This window comes from Pecten maximus, chromosome 2, assembly GCF_902652985.1.
Source record: "Pecten maximus chromosome 2, xPecMax1.1, whole genome shotgun sequence".
NCBI lineage: Eukaryota > Metazoa > Mollusca > Bivalvia > Pectinida > Pectinidae > Pecten > Pecten maximus.
This window is the reverse complement of record NC_047016.1, coordinates 35,465,915-35,488,692: the sequence shown is the minus strand read 5'-3', so window position 1 is coordinate 35,488,692 and position 22,778 is coordinate 35,465,915. Positions and strand designations below refer to the sequence as shown.

Genomic DNA, 22,778 nt, shown 5'->3' with positions numbered 1-22,778 from the left:
TAACGGATCCAAACTACGGTACAAAACAGAAGTGTGCCAAGCGCTCGTAAATCCAACAATGGGCGGTATGCAGATTCAAATGCAGAAGTCTAACCACTGATGATGTAGGTGCAGCGATTGGATATTATTCAATTTGCATGATAGCCTACTACTTTGATTTTCTAGAAACTCATACAGCGTGTACCCGGTGACCTCTGGACGTCGCGCGCTGCCTCTGCCTCTGTATGAGCCCGGCTATGTTGTGTATATAAGCGGCTGCTTACAGTAGCACACCAGCTGATCAGGACGGGATCTACCGGCCAACGTCTGTCTTAATCAAACCGAGGCACATGCACGTGCGTTTGTGACAAGCACTTTTAGCAGACGACATTTCTAATAATAGCATTTCTCTGTATTTTCTCGATTTTCTATCCAGAAGCAAAGTTTGTTTACTAAGATAGTTAAACGCTACCTTGACCAAGATTTCAATAGGCGATAGTTTCAACAGTTTTGGAAGTATTTGGTGCTATTTGACGTCGGGCACCGGACTTTGAATTGTGTCAATATGGAAGAATTAAGCTGCTTTCTAGGCAAGTGGGAGGAGCAGTCGAAGGACGGATTCGATGAGATGGCTGTAGCTTTAAGTAAGTCATTTACTCGTTTATCATTTTTTCTGTTATAATATTGATTGTTACTATCACAAGGGATCTATTCGACAGATATTTCGGATTGATTAATTACCGAAAGATGCATACGCTCGGACATTAAATAATCCACCGTGTTTTCTATCATATTTGCTATTGCGCTTCTTTATATTGCATATCATATAGCTCCGATAATTATCGAACAATCTGCATTCTCGTCTGCTATCTATTAACGATTACTAGTTTATAACGCATTTGACGTAATCTCTTGTAGTATTATAATGCACCTTTGTCCTGCCCTGTATTCAGATAGTGCATATCTCAAATATCAATCATTGTGCTGCATGGATACCGTTATGCATTCAGTAGATTAATTGACAACATCGACCTTACCTGTATGACTCCAATATGTTTAATGATTTCCTTACTTTAAAGGAACTAAGCCGATGTGATTTTCACATTACTCGGAAACTAACAACTTTCGAAATGTTCTTTATTGTTTATCATTATTTATCATATGTATATAGGAGAATGATAGAGTCATGCAAATATACTTATTGTACAACTGGCAAATAGAAATAGAAATAACTGAAATGCTATACAACACATTGTTTACTAAATAGCAAATACAATATATCATTAGTCAGAACAGCGCTATATTCCATAGTTAATTTGGTCATGCAAACGAAATCAAATATTCACTTTGAAGATTGACATCATCCTGTTCCTTTTTTATAAAAGAAAGAAGATTGGCTGCTTCGTGAGAGAAATAAATCTGATATAATTATGTCATCAAACGGAAGGCGATACTATTGTTCTAACGACAAAAGTCTTTAAGATTTAATTCTATTTCTCGATACCATGAACCTGGTGTAGACAGTATGGTTGTTACTTGTGCTCTATCGCGATGATGGATGCTGCCAGTCGAAAAGTCGGATTCCTTACACGATATACTGTAGGAAGAGGTTGATGCGGTCTTTTGTAAAACAAAGATCTTAGAATGTAGTGGTATATTATGGAATAGAATTTATTAAATAGTAACAAATCGTATGTTATTCCTTTTTAATTAGACTGGTAACGAGTATAGGCCATGAAAGCAAATATAAGTTGATGGGAAAATAGCAGGTAGCGATGCTAACTAAGACAAGAGGGGTACGATATCATCGATAGAACTGGGAATCTGTTAATGAATCGAAAGAAAATGAAACATAAGTATAGCTAAGTGTAGTTACAGCTGGTAAACTTTTACTATTGTGACATACTGTAACCTTCAAACCTCCATGTAACAGCTTCAATCGCTATAGAAGTTTAAACATCTGCAACATGTTACAACATGCAGGAAACATCTAACCTATGTGTAAATTCAATAAGCGTTTAACCTTAACGTTATATGCTGTGAACTTCAAACCTCCATGCAGCATGTTGTAAACGTTGAACTTTCGTATAACCTGTAAATCTGTAAACTGTTAACCTCGATTTAACATGCTGTAAACATTTGATCTTAATGCAGCATGCAGTTAACATTAAACCTCAATGTAGCATGCTGCTAGGTTTATTTTCCATATAACATGCTGTAAACGTCAAACCTCCTTATAACATGCCCTTAACTTTTAACTTCAGTGTAGCATATTGTAATTTTTTAACCTTGATGTAACATGCTGTAAACTTTTAACCTCAGTATAACATACTGTAAGCTTTTAACTTCAGTGTAGCATGTTGTAAACTTTTAACCTAAGTGTAACATGTTGTGAACTTTTAACCTCAGTGTAACATGTTGTAAACTTTTAACCCCAGTGTAACATGTTGTAAACTTTTATTTTTCGTGCAACATACATTAATTGTTTGATCTCCGTGTAACATGCTGTAAACGTCTAACCTAACGTATAAGATGTTTTGAACGTTTAATCGCCCAAAGTGTTTGATATACGTTTAACTTGCCGACAGGCTTAATTTGATTATTACTGGATATAGCATGCTTCTTAATTCAAAACTGTTCAAAATGCTTTGTGAATTAACGATGTCATATTACTAATCATTTATAAAGTTAATTATATATCATTTGTTTTATTCTAAATGCACAACGGCATGTATGAAGCAAAATATTGAATATAGGAAACACTTTTAAATATTCAAAATCAATATCAGTCGGGAAAAAATCGTCGATTTTTTTTAATGTGTTATAGTGTTCAACGAGCTCGTTAAAGAAATCACTTGTCCGACAGTGTGTGGTTATCATATACAAGATATTCCATTGAACTCGATTAAATTTGTTGAGCAGACAAACGATAGCCCATGTTAATATAAAATATTTCACTATGAAACACATAAACCATGATATTGGTAAAATAAAGGAATTCTTGATATTTGATGACTCAACACTAAATGATTTAAACTGGAACCAAATATTTTGATTACATTTTTTTAGATGTAGACTATGCTAAGAGAAGGTTAATATCTAGGTGGTTTATCACTTTCATGTTTCGTTAACGATATGGTTTGTTTATCGCCACCACATTCTAGTGTATTAAATAAGCCGGATATAATTTCCCTGTCTGACATTCTCCAACAGTGTTGCCCTAACATTGCTATTTCTATGCAGAGGATCCCTTGATCGACAGATACTCTTGCCTTAACATTTAAGCCATCTATCCCCACTAAATCGTCTGAACGTTACTGTATGTCATATTCGACTTAACCGTTCCATATACAGACACACAATGTCTTATCAATCCACTTAAACCCATCATTGTATTCATATGCACCACTTTATATTCACATTTACTGTAACTGATGTTCAACATCACCAGGTCATAATCAATTTTACCGTAGAGCATTCACAATTGCCCATTTAAATCTGTATACACCATTTTGTATTCATCTACATCAATTTATATTCACATAAACCAATTCATATTATGCCAAATTATCTGTATCAATTTATTTTCATTTACCCACATCGGTATTCATATACACCACTTCATGATCAACCACGCCACAATATATCCCTTTACACTAATTTATATTCATCAATACAATGCATAGTATCTGCACCATTTTATATTCGTGTATATACATGAATATTGAAATGGATTTGTGTTATTACACACTATTCGTAATAAGTTATACAGTATTATAATCAATTACAGGAAGTCATTTATATAACACCATTAATATTCATAAAACCATATAATACTGATAAATATAATTTTACAAACATTAACTCCATGTCAAATTCATCTTAATCATTCAATATCAATTTAACCTTGTTATGTTAACCTTCATACTTTCGTAATCAATTACATTTAACAGTCATAGGGTGGTATCTCATTAATCAGTCTGTGTAGTTCAAGCTGTAGTATAGCTATATGTATATCTGCCTATCGCTTATATGTAGTGAATACTTTTTGGTGTGTATTAGGGTTACATTTTACCGTAGAATATGTCAACTACGATTTTTGTCAGTTTTTAAGTTTTGTATATATAGTAATGCTATATTTGACACAAAGTGTTATTTCGGTTTAGTGTTATTATAGATTTCGATGTCCTGTTTAATTGCATCAGGAATCTGGTGTGGGGTTTAGGTTGTATTCCGTTGTGTTTAAGAGCAACCGATAAGTCATAAGATATAATCCTTATTATGTCCAGCTCTTGAGTATGTGTTTAGGTCAGGTGAATGTCGCAAACATACATTCGTTTTAAGATTACCCACATAAGAGAGTACTGTATATGTTTCGCTCTGTTTAAATCAGATCCCATGATTAGCTAGTCTGTATCGAAGAACATATGTTTAACATTTCAGCAATTGCAAATCGGGTAGTATTTCAAAATTAGCATGAACCTATTTTGGATAGCGCAGTAAAGGTGATGACACTAAACGTTGTTTTAAGTGTATAATTGACTTTAGTCACTCAACTGTATTGATTAAGTTCAACTAGTTATATTGGTGGCAGCGGTGGGATAATTATGAAATTGAGTTGTATGTATCTGATTTTTTCTATAAAACTATTTTTTGTGTGATAGCTACAAAACATTCCATATTTTAAAGTATATCCTTATGATTAATTCACTATACAAAATCCTCAGGAAATCAACTTTTACCTTTTCTCGTAGAAATGTTTATGCCGCTCCATTAGACAATCGAATGCGACGTTACAAACGGCGACGTCATTTTTTATGGTATGTGCTGGCTGATACCATTCATTTTCAAGCCAACGGAAATACTTGTTACAAGATTAAATTATTTAGTAAGAGTCGTAAGTGGATAAACAAGTTTTCTGATATGACTTATTATTTTTTATATATATTTTTTTGTAATAGAAGTGGCATAAGAGTGAACATTACATGTCGTTATGTATAGATCTATATCAATGAATTCAGTATTGTTCTTTTGCAGTCTTGCATAAAAAAACGATTTCCTGTGAATGTTGTTGGTATCCCTGACCTGTCTTTCACACATTCTTTCAGCATGAATTGCAATACTTGTACGGGTGTGTATGCAGTTATGGCCTTACCTTGTACCAGCTGGTCGTCGTCAGTGTAATGTAATTTACAAATCACAAACAACTGAACAATTTGTGGTAAAATTGAACTTGTGACAAGTGAATATCGGCCGTCCCCTTTCTACAACAGATGGAGTCAGTCAATTTTGTAACCGTGCGGATAGTATTTATTTCGTATTGAGTTTAGTCAACTATGTAAAAGCGGTATATTCTGTTGGAAAATTAATTCATATTGATCTCCTATAGATTAAGTCGGATTGTCATAAAATGTTTACAATGTTATATGCTAACGCTACTTACATGGTGACATACGGTGTTTTGTATTGAGCCTGGTTAACTCAGCAGAGACTTACTAACATCCAATACGTTTCGGTACAATACCAGACGATCATCGAAAATTATTTCCGATTTCTAGTTCGTTATGGCATTATACTGGAATACAACTTATTGATTATCATTGCAATACACGGATGTCAAATCGATAAGATAGTTTAAGAGTTAGAACATGGGAATAGTTCTGAAGTCCCGGGTTCGAGTCCTGGTCTATGTGTTGCATTTCTCTCATATCACATACTCATCCGCCTCGCACCATTTCTAAGGGTTAAAGATTCGATATGATAAAAACCTACATATTTTTTTTCGGTTTCGGGTTGCGTGCCAAATGCGGTGTTGTCAACTGTTATTTTGTTGCATGCTTACCAATTACTGATAAACTACCCTGCGAGAGTTTTGGTAGAGGTAGCCTCAGTTTTATATGATGCTACCTGTCAGCTGTATATTTATTTTAAAACTATAAAATGGGAACGCTAGTTGCGAAAAAAATAATTAATGGCATTGGTTATCTCTTGTTTACTAGTATCACAAGATAGAAAAGGGATAAGTAGAAAGTTTTATGATTTTGCACTGCTGAGGTAACTAAGGCTAACTCACTTATCGGATGAAGCATATCTTATGTATCAGTGAATCGCCTATGTGGATGATGATGTAAAAACTCGGTTCTTTTCGTACGGTATGCACACGAGGGATGAAGATGTATCATAGTGGTGATGGGTCCGTATGAATGGTATGCAAATAGCGCAGATGTGTTCAAAATAACTGAGGTGCTGACAGCGATGGGCGTACTCTGTAGCGCTACACCAGAAAAACAGTGAAACCAGGAACACAAACAGACAGTTACCACCATACGGGCCCTCTGGGATTACATCTGGTTATCTTAACGATTCAATTAGGGAAATACTTCATTAAGATATCAAAATCAATTTTGATTTGTTCATGCTATAGATAATGTATTGGTATATTTTAGGATAGTTAGTGCATGCTCCCGATGCGCTTTCAAGTATATGTTCTGTTAATAAATATATAGGCTTACGAGCTAAGTTCCATCCATCTTGGCAGATAGATCGTCGTGCGCCTGGTATGGAATCGGTGTTTTTGTTTTGAATTGATATTTTGGATATTGGCCTAGGGCCCGCATCTTTTCGGAATATAAATGTTATGTGTTAGTATAGATATATGTAGATATTTGTATATGTTCCGTTTTTTGTTTTTTGTTTTTGTAATTGTTCTTATCAAACAATTAACACATGCCTTTCATGCAACCACATAATGTTTGGGAGAAATGAATCGCTAAATGAATACCTAACCATTAAATCTGAAGACTAAATTTTGGCTTCTTAAGGTTTGGATGTTATATTCCAAGATACTTCTAAAGGCGTCTTACCTTTCGTTTAAATAGCCTATGAATATATCCTAAAATAGTATAATCATTCCTGGTTTTGCATGAAGCACGTGTACCTGCATGACCTTGTTGTACATACCCTTAATCAATACCGATCAAAGTTTCCCATTCCGTAGAATGAGAGCTCTAAACGAGCTTAAACTCATATGGGAAGCACCTTGGTTAGGTTGACCCGCGGCCGACGCGTGGTGTGTGTTCCAATATCCTCACTAAACTTAAACAAGAGCAGGGTATGTATAGACGAAGATGAGTGGAGTCTGGCTCTGGTTTTTATCGTTAAACATAAATATGTCGGGGATTTGTTTTACACGTGGAAATGTCAATGTTCAACTTCAGTAGAATAAAACAACTAAAAAAACAGCTTACGTAACACGGTGCTGAAGCCATTAACGTATACATTTATCGATAATGCAATAAAATTTGTTTGCCAAATACTATTCAGGCAATTCAGTTTAAATTGATTTTGACATTTTGAAAAATTATGAAGTAGTAAAACATGTTTCCTTTTTTCAATTTATCAGATGAAAAAATCCCTGAAAATAAAGTCACATTTTGAGTCACATCAATTTAATTGTAGGAGTATACCTGATTTGTTTTGTTTGTTTGTTTTTTTTGTTTTTTTTTGTTTTTTTTTTTGGGGGGGGGGGGGGGGGGGGGGGGGGGGGGGGGGGCATAATCCATATAAATGTACATGACGTATAGCTAAACCTCATTGATGTGGATGGGGAAGCGATTTTTTTTATCCTCAATGAAAATGGCTCTGGACGTAGTCTTCTTCATAACCATTTTATACATACTGGAGAAAGTTATTGCTCACTTGTACCAGATGCATTATGGTTGGTTGTTGTGGTGTGTTGTGTTACCTTTGATGGAACTAATGGTACTGTGGCGAAAATATGCATTATCACAGTCATTGGTACTGACCTATTGTGAAAGTTCTTACGTGTCAAACACGTCCTTGAAATACGAGAGATTTTCGTCTAGTCGGTGGATAAAAGCAAGTTGCAGATATCCCCTAGAATACTTGCCAGTGCAAAAAGTCTAAACGACTGATGCCAAGGTAATAAAACAAAACCTGAGTAATTACAGTGTGTGCCATAACAACTCTGTAACAGTATGGATAACGGCCAACCTCCTGCAATGTAAGTACCTGTCGAGCTACCTTAAGATGATATACATTCACTGTAGGTTCACTCTATCATGTCAAATTAGTTAATTTATACGGTATGCTTTTGCCACTGTGAAAGGGTTCATTCGGATCAAGTGTTGTCTCTATAAAAAGCATGAAGTATTCTCTACAAAGTGATGCTGATGAGACAGCCGACGTTTCACTGCTACCTCACACACAGCTAATAAATATGTCCTGTAGTATCAGGTGATGTGTGCAACACACTTGAAAGACTTTTTCTGAAAAATAAGTTGACAAGAATATGTGTTGATTATAATTGCAATTAGTATCCCAAAAGAACTACATAGTACATAATAGCGAAACCATACTTCACACTCAGAATTAAATCGATAAAACGAAGGCAAAAGAGAAACGAAAAAATGAATAAGACCTGGTGTTCCGGAAGAGTGAGTATCTTCTACTTCGATCATTATATTCTAATTTAATGATATCATGATCCATTACAAATTCAATGACACCATACTATATGCACGCATGTATTATAGTGGTAAATGGCACATATCAACTATTACATTAGGAGAGATCTTTATCGCTTTTTCCATAGCTCATAGCAGTCATTCTATTTTCCAAAGGGGAATCAGACCCATACATCATATTTCCAAAACGATGAGCATACCCATTATCCCCTGTTTCCGAGAGGGAGAATATACCCGTTATTCCCTCTTTCCAAGAGGGCGAACATACCAATTGTGCCATCTTTCCAAGACGATGAACACACCCATTATCCCCTCTTTTCAAGGTGGCGAACACATCCCCTCTTTTCAAGAGGGCGTCCATACTCATTTTGCCATAAAAATATATGATCCAAGATACAAAAAAGAATTAAAGGGGGACCACGTCTTACAATTCTGATTACAATACATTTCAGTTCAATTCAAATTTATATAAATATAAATATATACAATAACAGTACTGATTTGATGGCTATAAACAAACAGAACTGCGTAAACCAGTAAAGTGACATTGATAAAATAACGAATCTATCGATCGTACATACTATAACAGTTTCTCCGTCTACAAACTCAACATCACCTCTACGAACGCACCTTTCCTTGATTAATGTAAACTCTTGAGGATGATTATATCATAATATGTGTTGTTATCTGGCCGTTGGATTGATTATATGGACCTAATCAATCTCTAACTCATCTTTCTGTGTTGCGTAATATATACTATAAACCTGTTTGTTAAACTCCTTTACAAACGGAAAAGTCTATCAGGTATTACATATATCAAACAGTCTCTATTAACTTTGGAATGTCTTGCTATTCTGCGGTATTTTACCATGAAATGGTAAGCTTCCCATTGATATTTATCTTTTATCCTATTTTGTAGATCAAACTAAACCAAAATTATATATTGCATACTTACTCCTAAGCATAGGAATACATGTAGTCTGCGTCGTTTTGAGACTCTTCACCGCTAACAACGTGCGATTATCACTGACGATTTGCAGGTTTATCGCTGACATCTTCCATATTGAGGTTCATTATATTTTTCATTTCATTCCCTTTGCGAACCACGAAAGAGTTATGCCGTGACGTTACGCAACAGCTTCCCAAACCTACTACAAGTTATCACACCGACTATGATTCCCAACTCCTATGACTATGTCCCACTTCCCTCACCTACCACGATTTCACACACCTAATTTGAGGCTCCTCAATTTGATTATTTGTAGAAATTCTCACACATGTCACGTTGTTTTTATTCAAAACGTTTTCTCATATATATCTCACATGCATGGCGGTGTCTTGCATTTCTCAAATATTTCTCACACCTAATACGTTGCCGTACGCTTACTATGGTGTATTTTTTCCAAAGATATGAAGGTGCCTATTTTGCACACATGTCTCACACCTATTGCGATCCAATGCACTAAGTATGATTTCTTAAATACAGTTAGTTCGATATCTCACAATAACGTTAAACAGATTTTGATTTTTATGTTTTCCTTTAGAATTTCCTTTGCTGACATACCCTTTCTCTCCTTGAATATAGTAATCTCATTAGTATGATACATCCAATCTGTATGATACATCCTATCTGTATATCATTAGCCAAATTGCCACCATCGTCTTAATGGTGTTTGGTTGGGTTCATGTTCCCTGTATTAGATATTCTTAATAAACGCATGTTGTCCGTATGGTGGATGTCTTAGTGCTATCTGATGCTGCTTTGGCAGTAGTAACACTACTCGTTGGAATATATCATAAGCAATTAAGGGGGATTCCTTTTTGTAATTACTAAATAGAGTTAATTAAAGAAGCACCTGGAAATTGTTTTATCTCTGCGGGACGTGTTTGGAGTAACCGTCAAATAAAACAAGAAAAGAAATACGTTAATGTAGATTCAAGATTTCAGTTATAAAATGTGTATCTATATATTTGTTTTGCATCTCAGCTACCGCAAAGCATCGTATTCTGACACCAGACACACATTTATGCGATTTCAATATTTTATGTGCTAGCCGAAATGAATTGAACTAATTTACTATCTAAATATCGCAATTGAGGGCTGTGCAATAGATTTGCTGTTATCCTTTTGCTCGAGCAATTTTTATGGTGTAAGCAAAGCATTTCAGCGACACCTTTTATGTTGTTATGCATTGCAAACAAATATGATCTTACTAATCAAGAGTACGGGGTATATAAACTTTTTCATATATCTCAATATAAAAAGAAAACTTATAATGAATATTATAAAAAAAACTTAAATGTAATTAACAGTAACAACATATTACTATTGTCGAGAAAATGATAGATCCTTCCAATATCTCCTTCCATGGGTATCGTCGTAGATATCATGTGTGGTCACGATTTTTCTTGAATACGCTACAGACCTAGATAGAGAGGAAAACATGAAAATAATGTCCGAAATATCCTAAACTCTCCTTGAATCCATACAGTTTTTAAAGTAAAGGTTGTTACACAACATTTGTTAACAGCAAGCAAAAGCATCATGATATAATTTGCAAATCATATGATACGTACTTTATAGTATATCCCTACTGAGTGAAGGCAAATTCTGCTAGTTGACAAATTTACCCATAGTATCAGCTTTTCTAGCATCAGAAAAGTTAATGACATAATATTTGCAAAAACTTCCAAAACAGAATTTATCTATGGTTGCCATTTGCCAAACGTACGTAGCTGTCATATTGCTAACGATTAGTCTTTTATAACTGTCTGCTGTCTGGCTAATTCACATGCTTTGTTATTCTAGCCGTGTAGTCGATTAAGCAAATGGTATGGATTGGTAGGGTTTTGTTTTGTCTGCAAACGTCGTGGCTTGGGTAAATATTAGGATATCCTTTTATAATTTGCTTTTCTTCTCCGCATACAGTGGAATCAAATTAGAATGTCTGATGCATACTTTTGATAGTGTATTTTGTTATACGTATTCAAAACACCAGGGAAATGCTTTAAAAACACACTCCTAATAGTGTAGTATACATGTATGTAAGTAATTGTCGTTTACGCTAATAGTTTCCATGTCATTATATGTTAATCACTGTAACTATCATGCTTCATTATCCTGATGGTTGCCGGTATACATTGTAGAATAAATGAAGCATTTTCTATAATATGTCATTCGTATAGTGTTACATTGAATGCAATATAGTTTATCGGATTATGCCATATGGTGTAGTGGTAATGAATGGATACTTGGCATTGTTTAAGAGGCGATAGTCAATTATTGGTGGGATAATATCTACAATAACACAGAATTTACCAAATATTCAGATTATTTGAACGAAACGTGAAATAAATTAATGTGACATTTCATTAAACTGTCTTTCTTTCCTACTTTGAAATGTTTATACCCTATCCCCAGCGTGCTTGCCGTTGCTCGCTGATGATACAACTTCACAACTCTTTTTGGGGGGGGGGGGGGGGGGGGGGGGGGGAAGAGATCTTGTTTCTTTTGTTTCACGACCCTTTCATTCGATATTGAAGTGTATTGAAGTGTTATTAACAGTTACATATGATCTGGGCGTAATATTCTTACAAATGTAACGGGATTAGGCGGATTTCCTGTCGATCGGTTTGAGTTATGAAATTTAGTATGAACTATCATAGAGGTCCCAATCTATGTTACTGTAAATTACCTGTCTCCGTTCGCTGTAACTCTCTTACAACATTACAGTGAGTAAATGACATATCTATAGCGTTATGGCACTCAAGTCAGTATTGAATGACGCCGTGACTGGCGGTTCCAGCCTTGACTGGGCTTCCATGGCTGAAGCTCTCAATACTGTACAGTCATTCTGCCTAGTTAAGTCGATAACACCTCTGATTATTTAAACATCTGTCATTTAAGAAATCACCATAATGTACACATACCTAATTGCACTGCTACCTACAGCGGCTGTCTGGCATTGTAAAAAGGTGTGCGTCTACCATGGCAGTTGTTAAAGTTTGTAACTTCCTGTTTTTTGTGTTCATTCCATTTTCTCCCGATAGCATTTAATGGTTATGATATCCATTCACTGCCCGGAGGATTTATGATAAGACCCGTGCTAGACGTGGATATATTTCATTTACGGCGGTAAGGTATTCAGACCATGAATACAATTTCCAGTCATTATATCAGAACATAAAACGCAGATAACTTTTAATTAAGATGTAGTAAATATAAACAGCCAAATACAAACGATAAAGTCAACCCATCGACATTAACTATCAATATAGAATTATTGAAAATATAAAAAACAAAATTACAAAGAAATAAGGACTAAGCACGTTTTAATTGAAAGTTACTTTCACTATTACTTCAACAGTAAAAATCTTTTCTGATTATCAATTAATTCCCGGTTCAAAATGTTCTCTAGAAAAGCATACATGATTATTGTATACATGATCTTATGTCGTGCGGGAAAGTCATGTTGTTCCTCATATTATTTTGGTGTTTTTTAGTTAGTAGCACTGTGATTTTCCTATCAGAGTTCTCGTAAGTTGGCTTTCATTATCTAAATAAACATTTTATTTCATATCTTTGTCGATAAATGTTTATCTACCACCTTAAATTGTATATATACTGTACAGACCTATGAATTTATCAAAAGACAAATGTATTTTCACGGCTTGATAAATTCGTGAATTTGATATCACTACAATAAGAAAAGAATTGACAAAATATAGGCGTAGGAAGTTAAAGCCAATCTATCTTTATCACAGGTATTACAGCTTGACTCGTAGTGTGTAGGTGGTATCTTTTTAAGGATTATACAAAAGACAAGCAAGATATAAGCTGCTTTCAAAAGAAAGAAAAAATAGAAAAAAATTTAGAGCCACAATTGTCTGCGCCATACAACAGTTTCGTCTTTGCGACTGCAGGAACCTAAAAAGGAGATGCACTAGGCCCTTAATTCATCAAACTTCCTTTTTCAACGCTAAATGTTAAGATAACGTCTCATACATGTATATCTTTTGAAATATGGAAGCATTAGAATACATTAAAACGTGACATACAGGTTACAACACATCCCGGGGACTAAAGACCACAAGCAGTGTCTACCAACTACAACAAGGACACGTTGATCCTTGGAAAATGTTGAGATAGCATGCATCATATAATGACCCATGCCATCTGTAATAATCCAAAGGTGACATAAAAACCTACAACGATCTAAGTCATAACAACAAAGTGTTTTGTGTCAAAGAAAACAATGTCCCTTGCAGAATAATTATAGCAGTATACAGCAGCTTACATTATCAACAGATTTTCTTGCAGATGCATTCTTCCTCCATTACGTAAGCGTTACGAGCCTAATTGGCCAAACCGTATGTGAAAAGTCAGCAGATCGGCTATTCTGACAATCTTACATACTTAACAGAACTATAAAAATAGGAAAATGATAATTATCTCAGCAGGTGCCGATTAATTTCTAAATCGTTATTGGGTGTAATGTGTAGCAGAAATGATATGTTTCAACAGCAGCACATTTTCTTAAAATAACATCTTCAAACTTCCCTATGGAAAAGACGTCAATTATTATGCAACAAAAAATATCAATTTCTCAGTTACGGAAATAGCCATTTTCAGATAATATTTTGCAGTTTATGCGAAGGCTAAATAAAAAAGTTATTTATTTTTTAATCAACTCGTTTGGTGAGTCATGGAAGAACAAATTAGTTGCATACATTATCTGGTATAGTTAAATATATGTCTTTTGTACAGGCATGCATTAGACTACTAAATCTTATGTTATAAAAACAGCAGATAAGAAAAGTCCAATGTTTGATACAAAGCCTCTGAAACTGATAACTATAAACGTACCTTTTTGGCGCACTCAAACTTCCGAATTTAAGCAGATTAGCGCATTGATGAATTGGCGCACCAAAACTATTGTATATAGAAACAGTGTATAGAATATGTAACAAGCGCAAACATAATTTAGCGTAATGCATCTAGCGCGAAACCCGCTGAAATAGGATTACCACTAAAATATTAACGTTTACAGTAAATCCTTTGAAGTCTTACATAAAATTAAGAATTACATATTTGGATTTAATTTACATGGCCAGTGCCATAAATCAGAAGACGTTTACTCTTCTTGGACACCTGGTTCTTTTCTCTATTCTTTTTCAAGGGACTCCATTGAAATCTACATTTTGTTCTTATCTTACCCCCGCTTCATAGATTTTGAGATTATATTTTATATTCTATCGACATATTCTCTGTTTTCGGGAACAACAACAAATGAAAGAGAAACAGAATCTTCATTTCGCGTGACCATGCCATCATATGTAATGGATCTTCATTGATTTCAATTCGTTCTGAAATAACATCACCGTTAAAAATACTAGCATAACTTTACAGAATGAGCTTCTTTACTGCGTGCAACACATGTGAAGTACTGCCCATTTAATATGCTTTGGGTATTAACGCTTATACTGTTTAACGGTACAATACATCAACCTCAGACGACAGGCTGTCTCGTCCTCTCTCTGCTAAAAAAGGAATTAATTACAATGCTATCGGCTATATCGCAATCTCCATCCCAGCTTGCCCTTACATGACGCTGTTTAATACTAGTAGATACCATTCATAGAATGCCATGGACACTTTTGACTTGCTTCTCCAGGGCTGTAGAAGCATTTCCTGTGATGTCTCTCACATTTTTCTTAATAAGCGCCAACGGACACGTTTTAGCATTGAAACAATCAAACCGAAAGAGACTCATCAAAGGATGGATGTGAAAATCCTTTGTCAGAAATCGTTTGTATCGTCGAACCTGAGGCCATATATAATAGTTTCTAATTATATAGGAGTTTCCACTTCCACATGACGGTATCATCAAATGCTAGGCGACTAATTATATATGCTGCTGGGTTTGTATACGAATCAAAGAGAAATTGGTTTTGCTAAGTCATCACTTTTGAAACAGCGTTACATAATAACAATCAAGTAAAACAAGATATTCGATATGCAGGAATAATTTGGTATCAACAGTTATCGAGCTTCCTTTTTTCTTTTCACCATTTTCATCAAATTCGATATTTTATTGTGGGGTATTTTCTGTTCATAAATATGGACTATGTTAAACGTATTTTACATAGTCTTATATATAAATCTATACGTGTCCATGCATAAACTATTACAGTGCAAGATGCATATTATTTTTTTCTGGACAATGATTTGCCTGTTACAAATATTTTTACTTTCCCGAGATTTGACAATTTTAATTCTGCTTTAAGGGACATCGATACGGCAAATGTTTAATTTTAAAATCGAACAATATCCACAAATTAGCAAAAAAAAAATAATCATGTAATATAACATAATGCTGGTCTGGACATCTAGTGTCTAAAACTAATCAATAATTTGATGGAGAGGCTGACGGTTCCTGCTCTAGGGTTTCTTTATGATAAGATGCAGCAGCGAAAAAATGTAAGACACACAAATAATCAAACCTGAAAAATAACCATGCCGTTATGTTCACAAGTGTCTGTATTACACAATAGGAGAATTTGTTTGAAAGCATTTGACTTCGTATACGCATGTGGGTTAATGTTGCGTCCCGTTTTGCTGCTCATTAGTGTATTCATGTGAATATACATTGTTGTACATTGTTGCAACTTGTCCATTCCAATGACGTCACATTGTTTACAGATCCCGCGTTGTGTCTGCACTGCCTGACACGAAGGCTTCATTCTGTGTTTTTTAGTGTTTTTGATAGTTTTCTGATAATTCAATTGATCAGGTATGATTAAACAACCCCAATCAATATGAGGTGTGAATGTAATTTTAAGTTTTAACGTCATGTTGCGAAAAATACTTCAACTTTCACTTTGTCAGTGCATTCGTGATCGCAGCTTCGATCGGCGTCATGGCAACGACAGTGACGAATTTACAAACTTGCATGTGTACAGCCGAAAACTTCTAACTATACCTTATGTCTTTGGAAATCATCTGTAAATAATTAATTGAATTAATTACGATCCATTGCATTCGTTTATTAACGTTTGTTCGTTTCTATATGCCGATTTCGATACTTAAAACACTGAAGAGTTCCAATATTGGAGAATGAACATCAACACTTGCTCTATGAATCGTCCTAGAGCACCCGACTACCCTAAATCAATACTTATGAAACAGGTAAGAGCGTGAAGGTAATTGTATGAGAACAACGAAAAGTGCTGTACATTGTTACGAAAATGACAAACATCGTCAAAATTACTTAAAAAGTAGTCAATTAATCGGCACTTCTTCAATTAACACCAGTTTATAACGCCGTTATGTAACCATACTTGAATAAATAGAAGAATGTACAGCACTTTTTCTCGGTTTCTTAGCACGATGAATAAGTGTATCATATTTGGTTGTACGACAAAATACGTTAGTCGGGTGCTCTGGCCATATTTACCGACCAAGTGTCAATGTAGTCCTTCGTGCCGGTCACGTGACCACGCGAGAACACGAGGACCGACGAAAACATCCCGATAAAGACGTTGGACACCTAACATTAAAATCCTATCAAGAAAACAAACAGAACTAACCGGGAAATCATTAAATATTGAATTTATATTAAAACATGACGTTTTTTGTTCTTTTTAATTATAAATGCAACATTAACCCACATGCGTACACAATGTACGTGCAAACACTTATTCTATGTTGACCTTGAAATGCAAATGTTCCTTAGCATCGCTGACGAGTCTAGAAGTCCAAGAAACAATCTAGAAACTGCTATATAATCCATTTAAGTTCATTTTGGTTGTGCTTTATCTGGCTCGCTCTCAATTTGTTTTGTATGGTGCTACGTATAATATCGCGTGTGCTTTTTGTACACTCCTTTAACAAATTGAAAGCTTTAAATCGAATGAAAACTACTAGACGTTCAGAACATCTAAATATTAATTCATACATACAGATTTATAATAATTTTGATAATAATAACAGGCTGCTTTCTAAAGTGTGGTTGTATACGAATCAGGACAAATTATGCAACGGCTGTTACTCTACAATCTGTATCACAATGTCAACTGTTAACTTATGTCGGAAATGTAAAAAAAATAAGTTTTGCTTTGGGAAAACACAAGTCTTTATTTCTTTATCCCGATTTCAACACCTCTCTTAACGTTTATCAAAAGTATGTGAAGGTATATGCTGAAAATGCATCTGGTAACTCCATCTGTATTGGATACCATTAGATATATAAGATTGAAAATTCCAAGAGTAAGATAGTTAACATTTATAACACCAGCCGTGTATATTAAGTACGTGACCATTTTAACAGTGACCGATGTACTTTAGATGCGAACGTAGTAAACGATACAGTATGTGTACCTGATAAAGAATACAAAACAGCTTCAAACAGATGGTTAGTCCTTTTTAGAATGGGGAAACCACAAAGGAACGCCAAAAATGGTCCTAAACAAATTCATATTTGTCTCTGTTCATCATAGCAGGCAGATTGGCGGCTAACCTTGAGCACATTCTGAACCTATAGCTCTATACAAATTCAATCGGGGTAATCAGGGTAGCATATTCAAAACGTATGTTGCTTACAATAGATATGATTCAAACGTGACAGGTGGGATAATTGCATACTTCAGGGACGTTTGGTCTTCTTTTGTTTTCTCATCAAGACATATTTTTTGTTTCAGATCTGCCAGGCGATAAGATAAAAATGTACAAGGAAACTAAAACGGCGATAGCATACACTCTCAAGGATGACAGCTCGTGGCAAATTGATGTCGGTATTGTAGGACTTCCTGCGAAGCAGTTTGAGTTCGAACTTGGTAAAGGTTACAAGTCCAATGACCTCGACGGAACACCAATGATGGTAATATAACTATTTTGATCAACCGGGAAACTGTTTGTCAAATGCAAACAGAATGATGTCATGTATGTATAGAACATGATATTATATCTATGTATCAATAAACTTTGAGCAATCTTCTTTGAAGAGCATTCTTGGCGTCAACTTGATATCAACTTGATAGTAATTATTGGTTCTGAATGCGATATAGCTATTTCCATGTTTTACTTAATCCTTATTAGTGAGAATAGTTCCATTGGGCATATGCCATCATATTTTACTATGTATACCACAGCTCTGATGTATGACGTTTACATAAGTGACATTTCAACAAAACCAGAAATATTTCTTTTAGAGATTCCTTGAACCTAAATTAAAAATTGATATCCTTTCTCCAAACCTCATGATTATCACAGTAATCACAGTATGACATCAATGTAAGCCTTCAAAGGCTTGTGTGATGTATTATCGCCATGTCATTACAGAATAATAGTATCGTGGTATTGTCTCTGTTAACGACTGTATTGTCATATATTTCAATTTCTACTCAAGTTTGACTCAATGAAACTACCAAACTTAATCTGTTTCATATGCTCATGAATTTGACCAGATTAACACTGATCAGTGCGTATGAATACATGGTTAAAATCCTTCCGCGGAACTATTTCACTTTTTCTACATTGCTGTTATATGCATCGAATAATTATTAAAATTATCAAGTTTAATATGTATTCTTGTATTTTATGAAAGACCAGATATGCTAAATACTTTTATTTTGGCAAAGTAATACTGTTTTTCAATCCTAAAATAGCGGACTATTTTACTCGACCGACTAGACATGCACAATCCGAAACTCCTCGGGCTTTTCAGGTTTTTAGACTTGCACAAGCTACACGATATTAATATCTAGACCGACTTTTTTATTCGAAAAAAAAACAATTGAAATATAAGGATTGAATCTAGATTTGGTCGATTTCATGGGGTCATGAATTGAGTTGCTCTTGAGACAAATTCAACATGAACTGCTTCGCAGTTCATTAAATTTGTCTCAAGAGCAACTCAATTCATGACCCCATGAAATCGACCAAATCCAGATTCAATCCTTAAATGACAGGGTATAATTTTCTATGTTTCTAATGTTATTCTATTATCATATTTAAAATCATATTACATTTCTGTTTTCCCGTTGTGTAGACCTAAATTAGAGTACTTTTTGTATGATTACTTAAGTGATTGCATAACACAATCTGAACCGCTGACACTGTAATATTATTTGTATGATCTAAAGTTTTAAGTTTGATTAATAATGCATTGTTTTATCAATTGTTATGAGTACCTGCCCGAAATATTTATCCCTTAGATGAAGAAAGCGTCCCACAAATGTATGATACATGGCGATCGAAAAAAGGTATATGTGGAGAAACCGTAATATGAAATAAGTACTTATATTTTGTCATAATTTGTTTAATCAAAAAGAGAAGTAAGAGTTAACAACAACAGAACAGTTTAGTAAGATGCATCTAGCATTGTTTTCCCGCATTCAATTATTTAACATTCATTTTCGATTTTTTTATGAAAGCATCTTCCGTCATTTCACATTCGAAAATATAACGTTTAGAAACATTAAATCATAAGCGCGAAAGTCAAAACAGCATAGCCAGGAGCCGTTTGAAATCCGAAACCGTATAGCCAAGAGTCGGTTGAAAACCAGAAGTGTATAGTCAAGAGTCGGTTTAAAACCAAATCTGTATAGCCAGGAGTCGATGTCAGTCAGTCGAGGAAATATTTAAAATCCGGATTACCCGTGTAAGTGTATGATATTAACTCCATGTTACCTGGCGGAAATTAATCGATATTTCATCATGTTTCAGCAAAATTGTTATAAAGTAATGTAGCAAAGTGCACGTTTGTAGTAAAACGATCAATTAAATATTGACCGACAACTGTATGATAAGGGACAGGTTGAACTCTGCAATCGAGTGCATGTGCCACTATGATTGTGATATATTAGACATGTTAAACTTTGTCATATATTCTGTCCTGCAAGGAATGTGAGATGTTAAACATATTAAACACTTTGCTTTATTGCCTGTCTTACAGGAAATGTGAGCAATTTTATTTATTGAACTTTGTTATAATTGCCTGTATTATAATAATTGTGAAATATTTGATATTTTACACTTTGCGTGTGATACCAAATTGTTAGATATCTGGCATGTATGCTTTGAAAAATGTTTGGTGTCACATACGTGTCACAATACGTTAAGTGTTGTTTCGTATCTTAATATCTTTCGGATAGAAAAAAAAAGCAATCTTGTGTCATTCAACCATCAGTATGATTTAATGTTTATGTGTATCAGAGTTTGGTAAAAGCAGACGGCTCCACATTACACGAGGAACACACGTTCGATGACGGACGGATGGAAGGTAAACAGATGACCATCACAAGGTGGATTGAGGGAGACTCCATGAAAGTGGTAAGGATTTGTTTTTTCTAGTAAATACATCTCTCCGAATACTACATGTATGTGTAATATACATACTAATTCCACTCAACAAATACTATCCATATTTACAGACATCCGAAAATATAAGACATAGTGAAACTACAAACGTAATTGCTTTTCTTCAGAAACTTAAATGACAAATGGATTAAATTCTTCTACCTCCATAAGTCAGAGTGGAATTGTTAAATACATACTTATAGAAAATAGCTTCCATCATGACAGAGCTTATAACATCATGCCATCAAAACATTAATTTTACTTTTACTACGATTTCCAGAAAACGACGATGTGCGGTCATTCCATGGTTTCTACATACAAACGCGTGTAATCCAGTAAAGAAGGGGCCATTCTGACTATTTCTTCTTTGAATAATATAGCTAAGTACGTCACCAAAACACTAGCTATGTGCGTACTGCGTCAGCATTACGCGTGTACTGCTGAGAATTGTACATGTTGTGCCTTCGTGAGAGACATAATTGATTCATGTATGTACACGGAACGTCATGTTGTTTGCCTTGAGGCTGCAGTAAAAAATGTTCTGTTTTGTGAACTGCTCAAAGTGGCCATGCTAGACAGATTTCAAGAGACTATAGTTAAACCGAGCTTTCATTATTCTACGCTTCATTCATCTACCAGCTTATTCTTTGTCGTGGATCAGAACGGAGCACCACACACAACAATGTTATTGCATGAACATTATAAAGACTCTATGGCCTTCTAAATATAGCATGGTTGATAGCAAACCATTAAATCTGGACAATTTTCTTCTCTTTTTTTTCATGTCAACCGTTTTTTATTTAAAAGGATGTCTTAATATTCTCTATCATAGGAGATATTGCAACGGTAATCTACTTCTACCAAATTGATTGGCGGTGGCTATTGGGAACGTTGGTAATTTAATAGGCCTCGAAGATATATGGAGACTGTGACAGGAGATTACGTGAAATGTGTTGGATATTTATCAATAAACACCATGCTGTTCTTCACTTACAAACCTTGATATTTAAAAACGTGCACAGTTGATCACAGCATGTCCTTTAATGACTGTTACATAACAACGCTACTCTACTATCATTATACAGCAATAAAGCAGTCTGTCTTCAGCAATTGATTACCCTATTTTTATACTGAAATTAATTTATTGTAAAATTTAAATGATCTAAAGTACTTTAATACAAGGTAAACGCGTTCGTTTCTGTAAACTTTAAAGACCATTTATCACGGACTGATAAATTGATTTAAATGCAAGCTAACGTAAAGGTGTCGTAATCGAACACGCCGTGTATGATGATTGTAGTCAAACGCACCCAATATTGAATTCATTGTTGCTGATGGTGACCTGATAGCACAGCATTTACACTCAACAGTGAATTGAATTTTTCATCAACCAGTTTTTGATAACTACATGAAGTAATTTGAAAAAAATTACTTTAGGTCTAACGTGTAGATTCAGTACAATATTTCGCAATATAACACAACTACCAGGTCAGGAAGGACTGCGATATAAGTATGATAATTGTAAAGGCGGGAATGTCCCGCCCACTTAGTGGGGAGTAACATGTACCATGTATCTCTATAACTGTGTCGTGGTATTAGACAGTATGGGCTTTCAGTGTATTTAATTAAGTAATTGACACTTACTCGATTAAACATAATAATATATATACTTGCTGTTTGTTCTTATTTCCTTGTGAACATGTATTTCAAGTGAAAACAAATGTCACTAATGCGTACTTCAAACCAGGTGATGACTGTGCTACAGTGGCTGTATAATCAAGACAGCCATTACCACAATCCCAATCACTGAAGCAATGTTTCTATAGAGCGGACGGCATACTTCGTATTAGAATACCAAGAGGCAACTAAAAAGGTACAATGTTAACGTACAAGGAAATATGGCAACATATGAACCACGGAACGCTGTATGTAGAAATCTGACAAAGAAGCAAAGG

At 34.8% G+C, this 22,778-nt stretch overlaps 1 protein-coding gene across 1 annotated transcript; it reads left to right on the top strand.

Moving 5' to 3' along the window:
- The first annotated feature begins 65 nt into the window (after positions 1 to 65).
- Positions 66 to 22,492, top strand: LOC117321897 (fatty acid-binding protein 5-like). Its single transcript, XM_033876522.1, has 4 exons — positions 66 to 623; positions 18,165 to 18,343; positions 20,680 to 20,796; positions 21,104 to 22,492. Exons 1-4 carry the CDS (start codon positions 545 to 547, stop codon positions 21,152 to 21,154), a joined length of 426 nt encoding a protein of 141 aa, XP_033732413.1. The 5' UTR covers positions 66 to 544; the 3' UTR covers positions 21,155 to 22,492.
- The last annotated feature ends 286 nt before the right edge of the window (positions 22,493 to 22,778 follow it).

Coding starts and splice junctions, on each gene's coding strand:
- LOC117321897 (XM_033876522.1), top strand. CDS start 545: ATGGAAGAATTAAGCTGCTTTCTAGGCAAGTGGGAGGAGCAGTCGAAG. Junction 18,344..20,679: donor TCGACGGAACACCAATGATG/GTAATATAACTA, acceptor TATGTGTATCAG/AGTTTGGTAAAAGCAGACGG. Junction 20,797..21,103: donor AGGGAGACTCCATGAAAGTG/GTAAGGATTTGT, acceptor TACGATTTCCAG/AAAACGACGATGTGCGGTCA.